At 44.6% G+C, this 22,499-nt stretch overlaps 1 protein-coding gene across 1 annotated transcript in view; it reads left to right on the top strand.

Moving 5' to 3' along the window:
• The first annotated feature begins 10,906 nt into the window (after positions 1–10,906).
• Positions 10,907–22,499, top strand: part of LOC149310341 (uncharacterized) — a 40,563-nt gene continuing 28,970 nt past the window's right edge. The window contains exons 1-3 of the mRNA XM_089528373.1: positions 10,907–10,960; positions 20,411–20,573; positions 21,524–21,590. Coding sequence (XP_089384499.1) covers positions 20,437–20,573; positions 21,524–21,590 — 204 coding nt within the window. The 5' untranslated portion in view covers positions 10,907–10,960; positions 20,411–20,436. The remainder of the gene's footprint in view (positions 10,961–20,410; positions 20,574–21,523; positions 21,591–22,499) is intronic.

Here is a 22,499-nt window from a genome sequence, read left to right as displayed (position 1 = left end):
AGAGAGGCAGGCAAGCTCCAACTGCCTGCCTGAAGAAGAAAAGCCCTCCCTTCAGCCACCATCTTGGGGGGAGAGAGGCAGGCAAGCTGCAACTGCCTCAGCCTGTAAGAAGAAAAGCCCTCCGTTCAGCCTCCATCTTGGGGGGAGAGAGGCAGGCAAGCTCCAACTGCCTGCCTGAAGAAGAAAAGCCCTCCCTTCAGCCACCATCTTGGGGGGAGAGAGGCAGGCAAGCTCCAACTGCCTCAGCCTGTAAGAAGAAAAGCCCTCCCTTCAGCCACCATCTTGGGGGGAGAGAGGCAGGCAAGCTCCAACTGCCTGCCTGAAGAAGAAAAGCCCTCCCTTCAGCCACCATCTTGGGGGGAGAGAGGCAGGCAAGCTCCAACTGCCTGCCTGAAAGACTAAGAGCCCTCTTCCGACCACCATCTTGAGGGGGAGAGAGGCCTGTTATGTTTGTTTGTTTTTTTACTTTGTATTGTACTTCCTGTTGTACACCGCTTTGATCTAATTTGGAAAAGCGGTATATAAATAAACATCATTATCACTAAGCAGTTGAAGTTTTGCCTATTAAATTAGGAAACAACAAATATAGACCACACAGTAGATTATGGAAGGCCTATTTTTATGAGCAATTAGTCTTCAAAGGCATGCTGAAACCAAAATGTCTTCTAGTGTCTCTAGCAAGGGAGTTCCAGAGCCTGGGAGCAGGCACCAAGAAGGCCCTGCTTCCCATGTTCCCACCGAAGGTACCTGTGACGGAGGTGGGGCTGAGAAAAAGCTTTCCCTCACAGATCTCAAAACATGACCAATGACTTGCATGAAGGGATAGACAGCATGCTTAGCAAAGTTGCAGATGACACCAAATTAGGAGGGGTAGCTAATAGCCCAGAGGACAGGACTTAAAATGATTTTAGAAGAAGAAAAAGCTGGGCCAAAACTAACAAAATGAATTTCAGCAGGGAGAAATGTAAGATACTACACTTGGCCAAGTGAGAAATCAGATCCTGGTTTCCAGAGTTGTAGTCCAACACTCAAACTACCATGCCATGCTGGTTTTCATCTTTTACCAAACTGTTTTCTCTCCCGTTATACAGTTGCTATTCGGCTAGTTTGTTTCTCTGGTTTTATTTTTGGAAATTGCAAATGTTTTATTGGAATGTTTTTATGATGTTTTTAACTTGGTATGTTTTATATTGTATACTGTTCGATGCATCCATTTTGTAACCCACTTTGATCTTTGGAAAAGCGGGCTAGAAATAAACAGTATTATTATTATTATTATTATTAATCCTAGGATTCTGTAGAATAGAGTCACAGCAATTAAAGTGGTGTCAAATTGTTTTAATTCTGTAATGTGGACACACACCAGGACTGTCCCTGCCAGATTCAGACAATTGGAGAGTGTGTTACAGCAACTCAGATACTGTAATATGCAAAACTCAGGTTTTATTATTATTTTATTTTCTTATATTCTGCTTTTCTCCCAACATCGGGACTCAAGGTGACGAATTTGTTATAGCCTCTCCCCAAACTCTGAATTCCTCCAAACCTTTCTTTTCTCCAGCTTTGTTTTTCTCATGAATATGCTCAGTTCACGCATTTCTCGGAGGCTGAACAATTGGGGGAAATCTTGGTTTTTTAAAAAAGATACATATATTCAGTGATGACTATTGGACAGCTTCTACTTTTTTAGTTCCCCTGAGTTTCTGTAGTTTGCCAATACTCCGGTATCCTTAATTCTGCCTGCTGCCAGCATTAGCAGAACTGATCATTAATTATCAAGTTCATGTTTAACTTCTTCCAGTCTGCTCTTTAGAGAATTCTCCACTTGAAAAACATGGAGAAATAAATGTGCTTTCTTCTGGAACAGGATTTCCAGATGGAGAAAGGGGACTTGGCTGGGGGAGAAGCCAAACGGGTCCAGATGTGTCATTTCTTTGTATGTTTACCAAAGAATTGTGGCCCTTAAAAATATGGAGACACATGTTGAATCTTCCTTATCTGGAATGCTTGGGACCAGAAGTGATTTGTATTTGATTTTGGAATACCTGTATTTGCATATATTGAGATGTTTTAGAGATGGGACCTCACAGGACCCACATCTAAACACAAAATTTATGTTTCATATACACCTTATATGCATAGCCTGAAGGTAATTTTATACAATATTTTAAATAATTTTGTGCACAAAACTCACTTTGTGTACATTGAGCCATCAGAAAGCAAAGATCTCCACACTGCAGAAATAATCCAGGACGACACCATTTTAACTGCTATGGCTTAGTACTATTGAATTCTGGGAATTGTACTTTGTTGTGGCACCAGAGCTCTCTGACAAAGAAGACTAAAAGCCTCCCAAAACTACAATTTCCGGAATTCCATTGCACTGAGCCATGGCAGTTACAGTGGTGTCAGCCTGGATTATTAATAATAATAATAATAATAATATGTTTTATTTATAGACCACTATTCCGCAATGATCATAGCGGTGTACAGTAAAAATTTTAATGCAATACAAAATACAAGGTGACAAAGGAGGGAGAAGTCTCGTCCTTCAGGCAGTCCCTGATGTTGCTGGGTCTGCCTGATGGCTCCCTCTGAGGCCAAGATGACAGTTGAGGAGGGAGGGGCCTCTTCCTTCAGGCAGTCCCTGATGTTGCTGGGTCTGCCTGATCGCTCCCTCTGAGGCCAAGATGACAGTTGAGGAGGGAGGGGCCTCTTCCTTCAGACAGTCCCTGATGTTGCTGGGTCTGCCTGATGACTCCCTCTGAGGCCAAGATGACAGTTGAGGAGGGAGGGGCCTCTTCCTTCAGGCAGTCCCTGATGTTGCTGGGTCTACCTGATGGCTCCCTCTGAGGCCGAGATGACGGTTGAGGAGGGAGGGGCCTCTTCCTTCAGACAGTCCCTGATGTTGCTGGGTCTGCCTGATGCCTCCCTCTGAGGCCAAGATGACGGTTGAGGAGGGAGGGGCCTCTTCCTTCAGACAGTCCCTGATGTTGCTGGGTCTGCCTGATGGCTCCCTCTGAGGCCAAGATGACAGTTGAGGAGGGAGGGGCCTCTTCCTTCAGGCAGTCCAAGATGTTGCTGGGTCTGCCTGATGGCTCCCTCTGAGGCCGAGATGACAGTTGAGGAGGGAGGGGCCTCTTCCTTCAGGCAGTCCAAGATGTTGCTGGGTCTGCCTGATGGCTCCCTCTGAGGCCGAGATGACAGTTGAGGAGGGAGGGGCCTCTTCCTTCAGGCAGTCCCTGATGTTGCTGGGTCTGCCTGATGGCTCCCTCTGAGGCCGAGATGACAGTTGAGGAGGGAGGGGCCTCTTCCTTCAGGCAGTCCCTGATGTTGCTGGGTCTGCCTGATGGCTCCCTCTGAGGCCGAGATGACAGTTGAGGAGGGAGGGGCCTCTTCCTTCAGACAGTCCCTGATGTTGCTGGGTCTGCCTGATGGCTCCCTCTGAGGCCGAGATGACAGTTGAGGAGGGAGGGGCCTCTTCCTTCAGACAGTCCCTGATTAAGCTTCTCTGACATCCCAGAGAGGCAAGCAGCAGCAGTAGCAGTGGCAGCAGCAGAGACGCATCATTACAGTTGGTCCTCTGTATCAGTGTGGGTTCAGTTCTGGACCAACTTACATCCCATTAGCATCAATATCCCATTAGTGTTAATGGATGCCAATGTGCCCATGGCTGGATCGGCACGGCTGTGTACATGTGGCACCATTGACAATAATGGGCTGGGGCCATTTAAAAACAATAATTTAAAAAATGATCTGCACTGGATGGTAAACACACTAGGTACACCACTGTGCTGGAGCAATTGCTCTTATGGAAGCAACAAATCTGCAAATAACACCAAACTGGTGTTGGAGCAATGGTTCCGGGCCCTTTACTGGCTAGGGGCCCAGAGCTGAAGGGAGATGATCTCCTAGATCAAGGGACGTCATAATGCCACTTTATTCTGCTTTGGCCAGGACTCACATGGAATAATACTGAGTTAGGGTTGCCAGAAACCAATTTTAGTCACCACAGTTCAAAAATGATGCTGAGAAGCGGGAGTGTGTCCAAAAGAGGGCCACCAAAATGGTGAAGGGTCTGGAAACATGCCTTATGAGGTGCAACGTAGAGGGAGCTGGATATGTTTAATCTGGAAAAGAGAAGGTTAAAAGGTTACATGACAGCCATGTTTGAATATCTGAAGGGATGTCATATTGAGGATGGAGCATGCTTTTTTCCTGCTGCTCCAGAGAATAGGATGCGGAACAATGGATGTAAGCTACAGGAAAAGAGATTCCACCTCAACATTAGGAAGAACTTCCTGACAGTAAGGGCAGTTCAGCAGTGGAACACACTTCCTTAGAGTGTAATGGAGTCTCCTCCTTTGGAGGTCTTTAAACAGAGGCTGGATGGCCATCTCTTGGGGGTACTTTGATTGCGAGTTCCTGCATGGCAGAATGGGGTTGGACTGGATGGCCCTTGGGGTCTCTTCCAACTCCATGATTCTATGATTCTAGTGATAATCTGGACTCTGGAGGTGGATGGAAGAGAGGAAGGCCTTCGCCGGCTCCTCCATCTCCTTCTTCTCTGCGTTTTCTTCTGCCGTGTTCGGTGATGCTTCTTGGCTTTGCAGCTCCTTCTCCCATCTGGAAATACTTCCTTCCTGCTTCAGCTGCAAATCTGTTGCAGATGCATTTTGGAGGCCACAGTCATTGGCTTCCTCCATTCCCCTTCCCTCCCTCTCCCTTTCCTCAGGAGAGAAATCCCAGGCCTGGTGTCCATAAAAATGAACTTTTGTCATTGCATGGAAAAAGCAGAGAGGCCTTGGCTAAGCTGTAATACAAAGCAAACCTACATTCCTCCTTCATCATTACAGTACTTGGTTGTTTTTGTGTGCCTCCAAGGCTTTTTTGACTTATGGCGACCCTTTCACGGGGATATTCTTGTCAAGTTTATTTTTGGGAGTTTGCCATTGCCATCCTCTGAGGCCGAGAGAGTGTGACTTGCCCAAGGTCACCCAGTGGGGTTTGTTTAATACTTGAATGGGGATTTGAACCCTGGTTTCCAGAGTCATAGTAGAACAGGGTTAAAAATTATTTTATTTTCTTCCTTTTTTCAGGGGAAATGCCGTCTGAGGGAATCTGCAACCGAAGTGACCAGGTGTCCTTATTTTCTAGGACATGTCTTACATTTAAACCTTCTGTTCAGGAGGAATTTCAAACTCCTCCATCTTGAGAAGCATGAAATTATATTTATTTTAGTGTTTTTAGCTTTTATTTGATAACGCCATACATTTTTCATGATAATGTCCTATATCCAAGGACATATTTCAATTGCCCTGATTTGGCAGGGAACAATCTCACTTAATCCTCTGCCATCCCACTTTTTTGGCTGCTTTTCAAATGTCCCAGTTTCTCTCTTGTTGTCTTCTCACTCTTCCTTTTTGTCCGCAGCTTATTTCAATTGCTGCACAGAGGGTTAAAAGCACAAAATGAGTTTGTTCTCCATTAACTGCAATTCCCAATGGGCTCAGGCAAAAGAACACCGCTGTATCCTCTCCTCTCGCTTGTATGGTCTTCCTCATTAGTAGTTTTGTCATCTTGACACACACAATCCTCGATTTCATGTGTCAAATGTGGGAAGGTCTATTTCAGAGAAAGGAACTGGCAAAACCTCTCCTCAGTCTTCCTTACCTAAGAAAAGCTTTATGAAATTCATGGAGTTGCCATAAATCCACAGGTGACTTGAAGGAACATGCAACAAACATGCAAAAGTAACTTTTCCAAGGTTTCCTTGTATTATGTAGGCCATGGGTTTCTTGATATTTTCACACAAACCATCTCCAAGTCACATCTTATTATTTGCAGAGATGTAACATTGCTTGTGAGGAGGTCTATGACTTATTAGTGTGCATTCCTACTACGATTTAAAGTGAATTGCTTATTGGGTTATATGACCATCGTTCCCATTTGAAACCGTTCTCATCCTATTGTGACTGGTTTCAATCGCGATGAAGCGAGGCAAACACAAAAAACCTGCTCTATCCTGACACTAGTTCTTTGGCGATTCTTTTTAAAAGAATCGATTCCGAAGCGAGTTCAACAAGTGGGAACGACGGATCTGAATTGCATCATTCTGGAGGGACTCATAAACCGGTTTAAATGTAAGTGGGAATGGGGCCGCAAACTACTTTTGCACTTCAAACTCAGTTTGCAGCAACTGAAAGAAGCTGAGGGGGAAAGTGGGAGAAGGAGAAAGAAACCGGGACATTTTAGGAGCAGCTGAAAAAATGGGATGACAGAGGATTAGCCAGGAATGCCCTTGCCAGATCAGAACCACTGGAGACTGCGTAACCTCTGCATATTATACAGATTAAAAAGTCTTGACCAGCTTGATTGGAAAAAGAAGGAGCAGAACTAAAGGAAAAGTTAGCACTCCACATCTTTTGGTGGAAGTTGGACTCTAGCCATCAATGCCTCTGATTCATAACTATATAGCTGAGAGAGATCCCAAAATGAGAGGCAGAAACATAAAGTTAGGACTTCCAGGCCTTGGACTTTGAAGAAATTAGCCACCAGTTTCTGCTAAAGTACTGTGCAATTGTTAAATGATTTTTTTCCTTTTAATTTTAAGTGGGAAATTGCTAAATAGCAAAAGTTTGTCATGGTAAAGACTGCTGAAAAACTCTGGTGTTTTTCTCCCTCTCTCCCGCAATTGCTTTTTAATGACATAACATACAGTAATTTAGTGCCTGTAACCACAGACCTAAGTGATTTAGCTTGAGGTTTTGTTCAGAATTATAAAAAATGGTTTAATGTGCCTTTCATTTCAGAGCACTAATGAGGTGACAATGAAATTATCACCCAGCATCTATGGAGGGTTCTCCTGCCAGAGAAATAGAATAGCAGCAAGCGTCACACTCTCTCAGCCTCAAGGGAAGACAATGGCAAAACTCTGAACAACTCTTGCCACGAAAACCCCATGATAGGTTCGCCTTAGAGTCGCCGTCAGTTGGAAAAGACTTGAAAACACACAACAACAATGAGCATCATTGTGTTGACTCAGAGATTTCTATGGAGTTTATCACACAAAGGAGATTGGGAGTTTATCCCGTGAATATCCCAGAAAAATTGCGCAATTACGCGAAACAATTTCACATGACGTCGCACAAAAACCGCCATTAAAGTGGTCACAAAAAAGCATCAATGCACATCTTTTTACTTCCGGGATTTCAGCGACAGTACATTTCTGATATCCCTTTATTTACACAATTGCGTGTGATAATCATTTGCGTAATTACCATTTTCACTTTATTTGCAGGATTCTTTAAATGTGCTTTAATCTTTCTTTAATGCTGAAATTAGCCCCATTGTGATAAACTCCTATGTTTCTGTTATTTTTGCACTCTTGTTTGCAAAATCTAAATTTACCATTTTGTGGATGGCAGTATTCAGATATTTTTGCCCCTCTTACTTTTACTTCCCCAGAGAAAGGATCTCCCTCCAACTATCCTGATGTGGGACCAACAGTCTCATTTAATCCTCTGTCATCCCACTTTTCCAGATGCTTTTAAAATGTCCCGGTTTCCCTCTCCTCCTTCCCCCTTTGTCTCAGCTTACTTCAGTTACTGCAAACGGAGTTCAAAATGGAAAAGTCATTGCACTAATTTAATTTACTTCAGCACTAATTTAATTCAGCCAGGAGTAAGATGAGGCTCAGGCAAAAGTAGGCTTAGGCAAAAGCAAACTGCTGCTGCAGTTTGTCCATTCTTCCTCGTTCATAACATTTGTCATCTTGACCACATTCTGATGGCACTTGACCACATGTGCCTTGGTTTTCCTCTGCAAAATGTTGGAGGGGATGCTGCCTTAAGAGGATGGGGACTTCTGTTTCAACAGAATCTGAACCCACAGATTCTCCAGACACTCCTCTGTGGATTTCTCATTCCAGTCTGGCTTGGTATGATAGTTTCATGGGTGTGGCGACTGTACGTTGAACTAATAAATAAACTTGCATGCATGACAAATCTCCTCCCTTGCGCCATAGACAAAGTACATGAAACTGCTTACTGTTTACTTGACTGGTTGTATTGCCACCTGCAAGGGTTGCATAAGTCCAAATGCATGCTCAGTGCAATACGATCAATGTATGTCCGTATAAACCATACTTTTCAATGTGCTGACTTTGCAACTGGTTAATACAAGACTTGGGGTGCATCTCTGTAGTTGCTGTTGTGTGCCTTCAAGTCATTTCCGACTTGACCCTAAGGCGGCCCTATCACAAAGTTTTCTTGACAAGTTTCATTCAGAGAGGGTTTGCCATCGCCAGCCTCTGAAGCTGAGAGAGTGTGACTTGCCCATGGTCACCCAGTCGATGCCATTTGAAGTGGAGTAGCTCCATCCTATGGAACCCTGGGATTTATGGATTTACAAGGTCTTTAGGCTTCTCTGCCAAAGTGTGTTGGCGCCTCACCAAACTACAGATCCCAAAATTCAATAGGAAGAAACCATGGCAGTTAAAGTGGCGTCAAATTGTATTATTTCTACAGTGTAGATGCCCCCTTGGAGCTCAATGGGTCTTTACTCCTAGCTAAGTGAGTATTAAGACTGCAGTCCTTTAGCTCTTCTTCTGAAAAAAAGTAAGTCTTCCAACTCTGCCAAGGTTGTGGCTAATATTATTTGTGTAACAGTAAAGGTTGGAAATATTGCACTTGGAAAAGTTACTTTTTGGATTGCAATTCCCAGAATCTCCCAGCCGGCACAGACTTTGGGCTGGAGTTGCAGTTCAAAAAACGTATTTTCTTCCCATGATGCTCTGCACATTACAGTGTTGTTAAAAGCGGTCATGAACTCTTGAATTTTTAGGTCTGTTCTTCCTGGTAGATTTCCCGTATTGGCTCTTATTTGCTCAGTATGAATTAAAATAATCATAGCAACCTGCTTCTTTTCCCCTGTCCTTGGAATGCACACAAAAGTATGTTATGTCTATAAGATAGGAAGATATCAAAGGAATGTTGCCACCTTTTATTTTCATAAGGCGCCTGTGCTTTTCAGTGGTGCACTGTGAGATGCTGAAATCTTGCTTGCGACCTAGCTTTGGAGATGGAATGATGGGGACGATTACTCTTCTCATTGGCAAGTCAAGCAACTGTTATCAGCACAGGAGCCCCTTCCAAAAAAACGATGGTAACAGTACTATAAAGAAAACAAAAAGAGGAAACATAGGAGGATGAACACCTTCCTTCCGCTCTTTTCTTTAACAGCAGCTTGACTCCCAGAAATAAGAATAAGAACAACAATTTGCCTTTCACATGGCAACAAAAGGTTTAGTTGTACATTTTTGAGCATCACATCAGGAGAAGAAGAAACAACCCTCTACACAAGGAATTCCCCCAGTTGCTAGATGCCCGTGGTGACTTGACAGAATGCCCATTTTCATGTAAGAAATGCCAGTGTCAGGATATGAAAAGCAAAAGTATTGAAATTTGGGGGCGGGGGGGAGGGTGCCCATAACCTCAGTCTCAGGGCCCTCTGGTCTTGACCCCAGAAACTGGAGCAGTTATATAGAAATTATGCTGTGATGCACCGATGACTCTGGAGACCAGGGTTCGAATCCCAGCTCGGCCACAGAAACCCACTGGGTCACACTCTCTCAGCCTCAGAGGATGGCAATGGCAAACCCCCCTGAAGAAACTTGAACAAGAAAACTCCACAATAGGTTTACCTTTTGTTGTTGTTGTATGCCTTCAAGTAGTCTCTGACTTATGGCAGCCCTAGGATCTATCATGGGATTTTCTTGGCAAGATTTGTTCAGAGGAGGATTGCCATTGCCATCCCCTGAGGCTCAGAGAATGTGACTTGCCCCAGGTTATCCAATGGGTTTCATGGCTGAACTAAAAATCGAACTGTGGTCTCCAGAGTCATAGTCCAATACTCAGACTACTGTGCCACATTGGCTCCTACGCGGTAGAAATAATGCAGTTTAACACTAACTGTCATGGTTCCATCCTACACAACCTTGGGATCTGTAGTTTAGCGAGGCACCAGCACTGCAGAGAAAGCTCAAGATCTTGTAAAACTACAAACCCCACAGGATTCCATAGGATGGAGCAACGATGCTTAAAGTGAAATCAAACTGTATTATTTCTACAGTATAGATCAGAGATTCCCAAATTCTAGTTCTCCGGGTATTTTGGACCTTAACTCCTAGAAGCTCCAGTCACTGTGGCCAATGTCCCAGAATCCTGGAAGCTGAAGTTCAAAACACCTGGAAGATAAAGGTTTGGGAACTACTGGAGTAGATGCACCCTGACATGATGATGCTCAAGAACCATGCCTTTTTCCAGAGCCCTAGGATCCAGCTTGCTGCTTGGAAAAAGCAATGTTTTCTTCCAAGCAGAAGCACACCTGAGCCACTTTCAAGGATGATAGTAGTGGTGGTGAAGAAGAGTTAGGCTGCACCCATATTGCAGGAATACTCAGGTTTGACACTGCTTTAACAGCCATGGCTGAATGCTACAGAATTCTGGGATTTGTAGTTTGTTGTAGTACCAAAGTGGAGCCACAACAAACAACAAATCCCAGAATCCCATAACATTGAACCATGGCTGTTAAAGCGGTGTCAAACCTGAGAATTTCTGCAGTGCGGATGCAATCAAAGCCTAGTACCCTTGAGAGAGGATGGACAGGTTTTTCCACCTGCCCACAATTCAGGTAAGGCAAAGCAGAGGCGCTTTCCACTGACATTCACCTGGGGAGACACTCACCTGGGCAGGTGAGCTCTCCTGGCAGGAACTGCTGAAAGGAGATGCAACCAGGAAGTCCCCAGCCGCCCACATTTCGACACACCTGGCTCCAGGTAGCAACTGCTCTCGTCTCTTGAAGCCTGGGCCTCCTAGTTGTCCGAGCAAAAGCTTGGGAAGGCAAGAAGAACCTCTTAGAGCAGCTCAGGCAGCCCAGAAACTTTGTCTCCCACCTTCTGGTGAGTTCTGGCTTCCAGCTGTCATTTTCCTCTTCTTTTTAAATACCTGCATGGAAAAGTTGTTTGCTTCAGGATGAATGAGAAGCGCCGGCAAGGCCAGATTGCCTCTCTGTATGGAGCTGGCTCCCCAGATGTGTTGGACTACAAATTCCATTACCCAAAACCATCTGGGGGATCATTGTTTCTGGAATCCCCAGCTGGATGATGGGGAGGGGGCCTGCGTGGAAAGGTGGTTTTGTTTGGGATGAATGAGATGCACCAGCAAAGCCAGATTGCCTCTCTGTATGGAGCTAGCTCCCCAAATGTGTTGGACTACAAATCCCATTACCCAAACCATCTGGGGGATCATTGGTTGTGGAATCCCCAGCTGGATGGCGGGGAGGGGGCCTGCATGGAAAGGTGGTTTTGTTTGGGATGAATGAAACACACCGGCAAAGCGCCGGCAAAGCCAGATTGTTTCTTTCTATGGAGCTGGCTCCCCTAGTACCACCCGCCATACCTCTAGATCTGTTGGACTACAATTCCCATTGCCCAAACTAGCTGGTGCTTATTGGTTCCGGAGTCCCCAGCTGGATGGTAGGGGGGAAACAGCCACTTTTCTATATCAGGCTGTGCACATACTATATTGCTATGATATTTACTTAAATCCTGCTTTTTTGTGAAGCCTGGGGTTCAAGTAGACTTTTATCTTTCTTCACCCCATCTGTCGTCATTATTTTTCATTGTGGGTTTTTGTGGTTGTTGTTATTGTTGTTGTTTGCCTTCAAATCATTTCCAACTTATGGTGACCCTAAGAAGCTAGTGTGCTGTAGTGGCTTGAGCGTTGGACTATGACTCTGGAGACCTGGGTTCAAATCCTGGCTCAACCATGGAAACCCAATGTGTGACCTTGGGCAAGTCACACACTCTCAGCCCCAGAGGATGGCAATGCCAAACCCCCTCTGAAGAAATTTGGCAAGAAAACCCCATGATAAGTTTGCCTTAGGATTGCCATAAGTCAGAAATGACTCGGAAGCACACAGTGACAACAAAAGGTAAACTTACAATGGGTTTTTCTTGGCAAATAAAGGCCCGTTACAAACGGGCGTAATAGTACGGACTGGGTTTGTATTAGGGTTAGAAAAGGGCATCCCTTCTGGACGCCCCTAACCCTAATACGGACCGAGTCCGTACAAAATGGCGGTGCCTGTTCCACACGGGGGCCGCCATCTTTACGTAGCAGACGCACTGTGTCCACACGTTGCGCAGCACATATGACGCTGTGAGTATGCCATTGGTGCCTCGCGGCATCATATCCACGCCGCAGAAAGAAGCACCATTTTGGGGCTTTTTGCTCCGCGAGGGAGCCGCACGGTTTGGCTGCTGTGGCTCCCTTGCAGAGCAACTGGCAGCGGCACGAGACTGCCTGTTTTGGGCGGTCTGTAACGCGCCAAAGATATGGATGAAATCAATAGGCCATGCTTTAACATGGCTCAGGAATGAAGCCAAAAATAGTGTCCATCAGGCCTCCAAGGGTTGCGTTCTGCAGCCAGTGTGCCAAAGCAGAGAAAGTTCTCTCCAGCCTTGCAAGAGCCCTGATGGCACAGTGGTTAGATGCCAGTACTGCAGCCACAGAAGATATCACACTGGGGTTAAAAAGTTCCTCAGTGCGTTCTAACGGGGGTGAGCACGGAGCGTGACAGGGCCCAGAATGCTAGTTTACTGCACAGCAGAACGCCGCCGCCGAGCGTTCCCATCGGGTTCCCATCGGATTCCAGGGGACGCCATTTCTGGGGACGGTTTCATGCCCAGAAATGGCGTCCCTTGGAACCCGATGGGAATGCTCGGCGGCGGCGACAGCGGCGTTCTGCCGTGCAGTAAACTAGCGTTCTGGGCCCCATCGGGTTCCCGTCACGCTCCATGCTCGCCCCCGTTAGAACGCACTGGGGAACGTTTTAACCCCAGTGCAATAATCTTCACAATGTTGTGAGTTTGAACCCTGCAGGGCTCCAAGGTTGACTCAGCTTTCCATCCTTTCGTATGTCGGTAAAATGAGTCCACAGCTTGTTGGAGGTCATTGGCTTACAGAGTGTAAACCACTTAGAGAGGACTTAGTTCACTATGAAGTGGTATAGAAATGTAATTGCTATTGCTATTGTTCTCTGTGTCTTTCCACGGTGTATTTTTTCCACTGGAGGAAGTCAAGGGAATAGTCCTTCCTGCATATTTCAATGCCCAGTTGCCCAGTTGAATCACAAGAGTTGGAAGAGACCCCAAGGGCCATCCAGTCCAACCCCCTTCTGCCATGCAGGAACTCTCAATCAAAGCATCCCAGACAGATGGCCATCCAGCCTCTGCTTAAAGACCTCTGAGGAAGGAGACTCCACTACACTCTGAGGGAGTGTGTTCCACTGTCGAACAGCCCTTACTGTCCAGACGTTCCTCCTAATGTTGAGGTGGAATCTCTTTTCCTGCAGCTTGGATCCATTGTTCCGGGTCCTGTTCTCTGGAGCAGCGGAAAACAAGCTTGCTCCCTCCTCAATATGACATCCCTACAAATATTTAAACAGGGCTTTCATATCACCTCTTAACCTTCTCTTCTCCAGGCTAAACATCCCCAGCTCCCTGCGTCATTCCTCATAGGGCATGGTTTCCAGACCTTTCACCATTTTAGTCGCCCTCCTCTGGACACGTTCCAGTTTCTCAAGGTCCTTTTTGAATTATGGTGCCCAGAACTGGACACAATATTCCAGGTGGGGCCTGACCAGAGCAGAATACCCCACCTGGAATTTAAGTGCACCTTCCTTTTGCACATTGAACTCAGTCTGTGGGAATGGAAACAAGCTGAGGACAACTGGGAAAGTTGGGGAGGAGGAGAGAGAAACTGAGGCTGCATCTGCACTGCAGAAATAATGCAGTTTTGACATCGCTTTAACTGCCATGGCTCCTTGCTATGGAATACGAAGATTTGTAGTTTGCCGAGCTATTTCGCCTTCCCTATCAGAGAGCTCAGGTGCCACAACAAATTGCAAATCCCAGGATTCCATAGCATGATAGGCAGTTAAAGCAATGTCAAACTGCCTGGGTAATTTAAAGAGCAGCTGAAAATATGAGACAGCAAAGGGTTAGTGCCAAATTCAGACAGTTGGAAGCTCTGCATTTGCCATTCTGTGTGTGAATAGAATGCTAGACCTTTGGTCTGATCCAGCAGGGCTTCTTGTTTTCTTATGTGCTTACCTGTCGGATCAGATAAGAACGTCTCATCCGGCCTCCTGTTTTCCCCAAGGGCCAAAGAAATGCCTCTGGGACTATGACCAACTCAGCCCAAAAGCAATAATTTTCCACTGTGGCTCCTACCTGGTGTTTAGAGGTAGTTTCTTAGTTTAAAAAGAAACAATTTAAAACCTGTTAAAATGATATTGAATATTATAACTATAAAATATGTTATGTATTGTTATGAAAATCCTGTGACAACTTTGCCTTAGGGGTTAGCGTAAGTCGGAAATGATTTGAAAGCAGAATAACAGTAACAATGACAACATATGCAACCTGCGTGACATCACTTTGGCCCCAAGGCTTTAATAAAAAGCCAAGTTTTAAAGTGGTGCCAAAATGATTCCAATGTCAGTGCCAATTGGGCCTAGAGGGTGGGCATTGCACAACTGTCCAAAGCGTGTCCAGAGGAGGGCAAACAAAATGGTGAAAGGTCTGGAAACCATAAAGCCCTGTGAGAAGCAACTGAGGGATCTAGGGATGTTGAGCCCGGAGAAGAGAAGGTTAAGTGGTGATATGATAGCCCTGTTTGAATATTTAAAGGGTGTCATGTTGAGGATGGAGCAAGCTTATTTTCTGCTGCTGCAGAGACAATTAGGACACAGAGCAATGGATGCAAACTAGAGGAAAAGAGATTCCAATTCAACATTAGGAGGAGCTTCCTGACAGTAAGAGCTATTCGACAGTGGGACACACTCCCTTGGAGAGTGATAGAGTCTCCTACTTTGGAAGTTTTTAAAGAGGCTGGATGGCCATTTGTCAGGGGTACTTTGATTGAGGGTTCCTACATGGCAAAAGGGGGTGGGACTGGATGTCCCTTGGAGTCTCTTCCAACTGTGATTCTATGATTCTAATTGAGATGCCATTGCAGAGAAGGCCCTCTCCCATGTCCTCACAACGCATTTCCCTACTGTTGTGCAGTGGCATCACGGAAACCGTTGTGGGTCCTGGAAAGGACTGGTGGGGGGCAGACTGCCCACCTTGGCTGGCCACCTGGTCACACCACTATGGCCTCCAGAGGGTCTACTCGGGGTCTGACATGGTCAGCAGCCATGCCAGCCAGTAGCAATGCCAGACTCTGAACAGAAGGCAATGCTTACCCCAACAGTGACCGCGTCTAAGGGGTCAGCATTGCTGGCTTGTACTGGCCTGTTTGAGGCCTGGCATGGCTGCTGGACAAGCAAGAAAGGAAGGTAATGCCCTTTCTCACTTGCCAGTACCATGGGATGTACCATCCTTACGGTGATATCCCATGGGGTGTCACCTTATGTGATCTGCCCCCCAGCCCCCCCCCCCCTTGGTGATACTTCTGCTGATGGGACATGAAGGAGGACCCCTCCAATAGGGACTCAATTGTTTTTGTGGGTTTTTCAGACTCTGTGGCCATGTTCTAGAAGAGTTTAATCCTGACATTTCACTGGCGTCTGTGGCTGGCATCTTCAGAGAATGCTGGCATGGAAAAGTGTGTGTGTGTGTGTGTGTGCGTGCGTGTGTGTGTATATATATATATATATATACTGTGTGATTCTTTTTACTTGAGAGAACACCTTCTGCGGTCAGCATCTGCCACACGTTGATCATAGAATGACGCTGGAGGACCTACAAATGCTTAGAGAGTTGTTTTCTCTAGGAACATCTAGGTTCTCCAGCACAACCCTTTGGTCAACCTCTGACAGAGTTGAGCTGGAGGACCTAGAGAGATTCCTAGAGAGAACATATTAATAGAATCCACAAATAATCAAATCCTCAAAAGTCAAGGCCACAAATGTGGAGGGCCAGCTATATTTTAAAAAATTATTTTGAAGCCATGGATGGTTAAATCCATGATAAAGTATCTGTGGATAGGAAGGTCTGAATGTATTGCTCTAAGCCGGAGAATTTATTGGAAGCTATCATGAGATCTTCAGATAAAGGGAAGAATATAAATATTTATATACAGTAAATAAATAAATGTTGCCTGTGAATTAATGAACGTAACCTGGGAGGTTTAATTAACATTGGCTCTTTGCCATTGATAGAACCATCCCCTGTCAATTTGCCTAATGGTTTTAAAAGGCCATGTAATTGAGGATCAGGAGAAGCATGCTGTGAATTCATGGACTTTTTTTGTGGTAAAAAATGTTGATTATACACACACACACACACACACACACACACCGGTAATTGGGTTTTGCAGGTGTTATGAAAGAGAGGTAGACGGCATCCTCAGTGCAAGATATAATCTGGTTTGACACCGCTTTAACTGCCACAACTCCATGCTATAGAATTCTGGGAATTCTGGTGCCACAACAAAAACCATTCCCAGAATTCCATAGCATGGCGCTGTGGTGCCAAACTGGATTTTTTTTCAGTGAGGATGCACCAATAATCAGGTATGGAGCTGGTGGGAGGGGCTGAGCGAATGGAATTTTGGGAGTGAATGGTGATTGGTGGAATGTTTGAAGGGATTTGAATACGGATGGTGATTGACAGTTGGTGGGGTGAATGATTGAGGATTATATTTATTTATATCCTGCCCTTCTCCTAAAACTGAGGCTCAGGGAGGCTCACAACATTAAAAAAACACCATACAGTTGAAAACATACAAAAACAGTACATTAAAATGGGATTAAATTACTACAATAATTAAAACAGATTCAATGCTAAAATAACAAATACTTTAAAAAGATAAAAATGCTTAAAATACATTAAAACAATACAGTACCCCAGGCCATTCTTTAAAAGTATATATGGGTATATATGGTCTATATATGGTACAAAAGTATATATGGGTTTGGACCCATATATACAGTGGGCCCTTGTTATACGCTGGGGTTTCCTTCCAAGATCCCCCGTAGATAACAACATTCATGGATGCCCAAGTCCTATTAAATATAATGTCAAGGCAAAACAGTGTCCCTTATAAAAATGGAAAATCAAGGTTTGATATTTGAAATTTATACTTTTTTTGAACATTTTCAAACTGTGGATGCTTGAATCCGTGTATAAAAAATCTGTGTATAAAAAAGGCCGTCTGTACTCAAAAGTGAGAAAAATGGTGGTGTTTTGGGAATGTAATGTTGCATATGATAGCAACATATCATATTTCCTCTTCTAATTTGTGGGCAGTAAAATGTAGTCCCCCCCTCAAATTATTTTTTGGAGAAAGTTTAGGAAGGACTACTGGCTTTGACTCACTCATTTTGATAGCAAGGCCAGGAACCCCGGCCTCATTCCCACTTACAAATAAATTGGTTTGCAATCTGAACCAATGGATCGATTGGACAGCGGGGCATGGTTTCCACTACATTTGCCCCGATAGCATTTTTTCCCTGTAAAATAATCCACTTGTGGTTCACATTCACAAATGAATTGATTCAAAATGGACCTGCTCCAGCCAGCCGAAGAGGAAATTTAAATAGGTTCTTATCTGCATCTGGTTCACACTTGCACAGAATCGATTTATCCAAAAAGACATGGAAAATATCAAGAGTCAAAAAGACGCGGGTTAAATGGTTCTAGCGAATCAAGGGATATGAGAGACACTGTAGACTGGGCCAGCCAGAAAAATCAGCAGTATAGAACATGTTACAAACCATCCTGGGCATAAAATGCTCTTTGAAAACACTGAAATTCTGGACCATGCCAACAGCTATTAGGTCAGAATGCACAGGGAAGCCATTGAAATCAACAAGCTTTCCCAAATTCAGTGCTAATTCGGGAGGCAGCCGGGTCCTACTGCACATAAATCGCTGCCCGGGTCCATCCCAGATGCAGCTGGGTCATCTAAGCCACTTTAGCAGCCATTTAGAAGACGGAAGCTTCCGTTTTCAAAAAGGGACCAAGGAAGTGGCTTAGACAACCTGGACAGCATCCAGGATAGACCCAGGTGGTGATTTGGTGGCAATTTATGTGTGATAGGCCATGAGCATTTAATTTGGGAAAGGTAAGCTGCTCCTTTAACCTCATGCGATAGGGTCCTTAGTCCAGGATTTTCCAGGTTTTCTGAGACAAATGGTGACCTTAGCTATTAGTCATGCTGGTTGGAGGATTCTGGGACCAGAAAGATGAAATTAAGGTCAATTTGAACTCTTAACTGATCACTCGGTTGACCCAGCAGGCCAGTAAGAGTCTGCCTGCCTGTCTCCTTTCCATTTCCATTTCCCCTCCCCTCCTCCCTCCCTCCCTCCCTCCCTCCCTCCTTCCTTTCCTTCTTTTTCTCTCCCTCCCTCCTTCCCTCTCTCCTTTTATTCTTTTTGCCCTTTCCTCCCTGTTTAAAGAGCCACTTGTGTTTTAGCCATGGGGAGGGACAACGAAGTGAAGGCAATGGCTGTTCATCCAGGAATCTCTGCCCATTGCTCCTCCTGGCTCACCCAAACCAGATTGTCCTGTTTGAGGTTTGTAGCAGGCGCCACTCAGGCATCTGGTGGGTCTTTGTGTTGGAGGATTTTCCTGCTAAAGGAAACCAAAACAGCAATGAGACTCTCCCAAGAATAATGACCTGCAAGTGCTTTCTGGTCACCTGCCAACTTATGACAACCACCTGAATTTCATAAGGTTTCTTTGACCTGATGGCCCTTTGCACATTATTTTTGCCGCATTATCTATTCCTCCTTGCCCGTGTTGTAAAGGTAAAGAAAGAGGACTGACCAGCTAGTCAAGTTTTCATTCATTCATTTTTTATTTTATATTTTTGGCAAAATAGTGTATTCAATAATAATTATGGAATCACTGGCATTTCATCACCTGTTTATTGAATTATTAAGGGGTGACAGAAAATTTTTAGAATATGTAACTGGAAGAAACCAAAAGGACAATCTAGTCCAACCCAGCAGCCATGCAGGAATATACATCTAAAGGACTCCTGAGAGATGCCCATCCAATTGTCATTGTGTGGCTTCAAGACATTGCAACTTATGGCAACCCCAAGGGGAATCTATAATGGGGTTTTCTGGGGCCGAGAGTGTGTGACTTACCCAAGGGTTCCATGGCTGAGTGAGCTTTCAAATCCTGGTCTCTCAAACTGTAGTCCAACACGCAAACCACTTCATCAGACTGGCTCTCCCATCCAATTTAAAGACAAATAAAGGTGAGCCCATTACCTTCCAAAGCAATCTATGTCATTTTCAAAGGTCTCTTACCATCGGGAACAGCTTCCTACTATTGAGGTATAATCTCTTTTCTTGTAGTTTGCATCCTTTGCTCCGGGTCCTAGGAAATTATTAATTATTCCCCATTGACAAGGTTGTCTAGCAAAAAAGACAGGAGCACAGCGGTATGCTCCTGTTAGTATTGTGCGATAACGCTATGATTATCATATAACGTCTCAATTATCTCGTGAATAAAGAGGAATTCTAGCGTCGCTTTTTATTCATTGAGATTTTCCGTGACTAGAAAGTGGTGCTAGAATTCCTCTTTATTCATGGAATAATAATGGGATAATCAAAAATTATTGTGCGATATTGATGGGAGCATACTGCTATGCTCCCATCTTTTTTTTCTTTTTTCTTTTGCCAGTGTGATAATCTCCCTAGTCTCTGGAGAAGCAGAAAACAAGATTGCTCAATATGACATCCTTACTTAAAACAAATGTTGCCAAAAAACAAACCAAAACCAAAACCATGATAGGTTCACCCTTGGTCAGAAAGGAAGGACTTGAAGGCACAGAACAACTACAAAGTCCAAAGAGAGAGAGAGAGAGAATACTTCCAAGCACAAGGCATAGGTCACTGGCAGAAATCCTTGGTGTGAGAATCAGAATGGAGGCAACTGTCTTGTTCCAGTTCAGACTATTTATTTGAGGTCTCCAGAGATTTCCTAGCCTGTTCTCATTGTCCTGTTTAACTGGAGAGCTTGCAGACGGAACTTGGGACTTTTGCAGCAAAGCGTGCGGATGCAGCCATCCTCAGACAATGCCAGTCATAGATGCTGGCGAAACGTCAGGAATAAACTCTTCTAGAACATGGCCACGGAGCCCGAAAAACCCACAGAAAACAATATTTTTAAATAATTTTCTGCATGGAAAAAGGTTTGTGTACAACTGAACAACTGAACTATCAGAAAGCAAAGGTGTCACTATCTCAGCCACTTATGTGGACACTTCTGGATTTTGGAGTATTTTCAGATTTCAGAATTCCAGATTAAGAAACCTCAAGCTGTACTCAAAAGTCCCAAATGGGTGCATTCTTTATTCATGATGTATTTTCCTTCCATTTTCAGTTGTGCTTCTCCAACTCTGTGGCTCCATGGCTCCTTCGCTGGCGAAGAAAGCAGAGACCTCTCTCAGCATCTCAGCACCTTCCTCCCTTGTAGGGAGTTTAGGATCTGCAGTCCCTGTTGTACTCATGATCCTGCTTCTTCTTCTCTGCTTCCCCTGTAAAAGGTACATGGCTCTCTTAGGGCCCATCATAGCCAGAAAGCTCTAGTGCCTCTCCAGACTACAAACCCCAACCATGACAGTTAAAGGGAGAACAAAGTGCTATAACTGGGCCTGAAAGAGACTTGTAGTTGAGTCAGAGAGTCTGTCCTTTGCAAGCAGAAAGTCTCAGATTCAATTCACAGAGGCATCATCTCCAGGTAGAGGGAGGAAAGGATCCTACCAAAATCATAGAGAGTTGTTGCTGCCAGTCAGAGTTCATAGTATTGGATTAGAAGGACCGAGGGGTGGAGTAAGGAGAAGGGCATTGTGGTGCAGTGGTTTGAACCTTGGTTTACAACCCTGGAAACCAAGGTTCAAATCCCTGCTTGTGACCTTGGGCAAGTCACACTCTCTCAGCTTCAGAGGAAGGCAAAAGGTAAAATCCCCTCTGAAAAATTTTGCCAAGAAACCCCTGTGATAAATTCACTTTAGGGTTGCCATCAACTGGAAATGACTTGAAAGCACACAACAGCAAAAGGGCAGCTCCTTTTCTCTCTCTGTGGAGGGATGTGGAGTTTTCCCATGGGAGCCCAAGGACCAAGGCTGCATCCAAGGCTGCATCCACACTACAGAGCATTGAGTCTTGGCATTTAAAATGATGTCAAACCAGATTATTTCTTCAGTGCAGATGTAGCTCAAGTCACCTGTCAATTTATGGTGGATTAATTTCACAGGTTTTTCTTAGGCAGGGAATCCTCAGAGGTAGTTTTTGCCAGTTCCTTCCTCTGAAATCAAACCTGAAGCACCTGAGATCTATTGGTGGTCTCCCATCCAAGGGCTAACCATGGCTAACCCTGCTCAGCTTCCAAGATTAAACAAGATCTGGTACCTTTAAAGGATTTAAGTTGCTGCGCTGTACAGCGAAGTTTTTTGACTGAAGCATCAAAATCCATCTTCCTTCCTTTCTCTTTCAGGAAAAAGCGGCAATTATCAACCAGAGTGCTGAAGAGGGAACGGAATTCATCCCAGCTTCTTCACCTGGTGAGTCTTCCCATTGCAACTTTTGACCATTCATCTGGTTGCAACCCAGTTCTTTGTGGATGTGGAAAATTAGGCAGCCTTTATAGTCACTTTCTGGCCCAGTGCAAAGCATTAGTTGTGATCTTCAAAGTCTTGTATAGAGATGCAAACCATGCCCTATGAGGAGCAACTTAGGGAGCTGGGTAGGTTTAGCCTGGAGAAGAGAAGTTCAAGAGGTAGTATGATAGCCCTGTTTAAATATTTGAAGAGGTGTCTTACTGAGGATGGAGCATGCTTGTTTTCTGCTGCTCCAGAGATTAGAAGACAGAGCAATGGATGCAAGCTACAGGAAAAGAGATTCCAGTTCAACATTAGGAGGAACTGGTTGACAGTAATAGATTTTTGACAGTGGAACACACTCCTTCCTCGGAGTGTAGTGGAGTCTCCTTCCTTGGAAGTCTTCAAGCAGAGGCTGGATGGCCATCTGTCAGGGATGCTTTGACTGAGAGTTCCTGCAAGGCAGAAGGGAGTTGGATTAATAATAATAATAATAATAATAATAATAATAATAATTTATTTATTTATTTATACCCTGCTCTTCAGCCAAGGCTGGCTCTTGAGGTCTCTTCCAATTCTATGGTCCTATGATTCTATAATTCCTGTAATCCGACTGAGGGTACTGGAGTGGTCTCAAATCCTCATGCTTGGATTCCTTTTGCCTACACACTGCTTTCCTGTTTGTAAAGCTGCCATCCAGAGAAGTTTTATTACCTCTCTGAGAAAACCATGTTTGGACAACCTTTGGCCACTAGATGGTAGCAGATATTCAATAGTGTGACTTTCCTCCGCTTTGGGCTCATTCCCACTTACATTTAAACTGGTGTGCGATTTGCCTTTGCTCCGTGTTGGTTAATTGATTGCAAAACGTCC

This window comes from Sceloporus occidentalis, unplaced genomic scaffold (genome assembly GCF_023333645.1).
Source record: "Sceloporus occidentalis isolate IW3139 unplaced genomic scaffold, rSceOcc1.0.p SCAF_6, whole genome shotgun sequence".
Lineage (NCBI taxonomy): Eukaryota > Metazoa > Chordata > Lepidosauria > Squamata > Phrynosomatidae > Sceloporus > Sceloporus occidentalis.
Note: the sequence above shows the minus strand (reverse complement) of the source record. Positions and strands in the feature narration are given on the sequence as shown.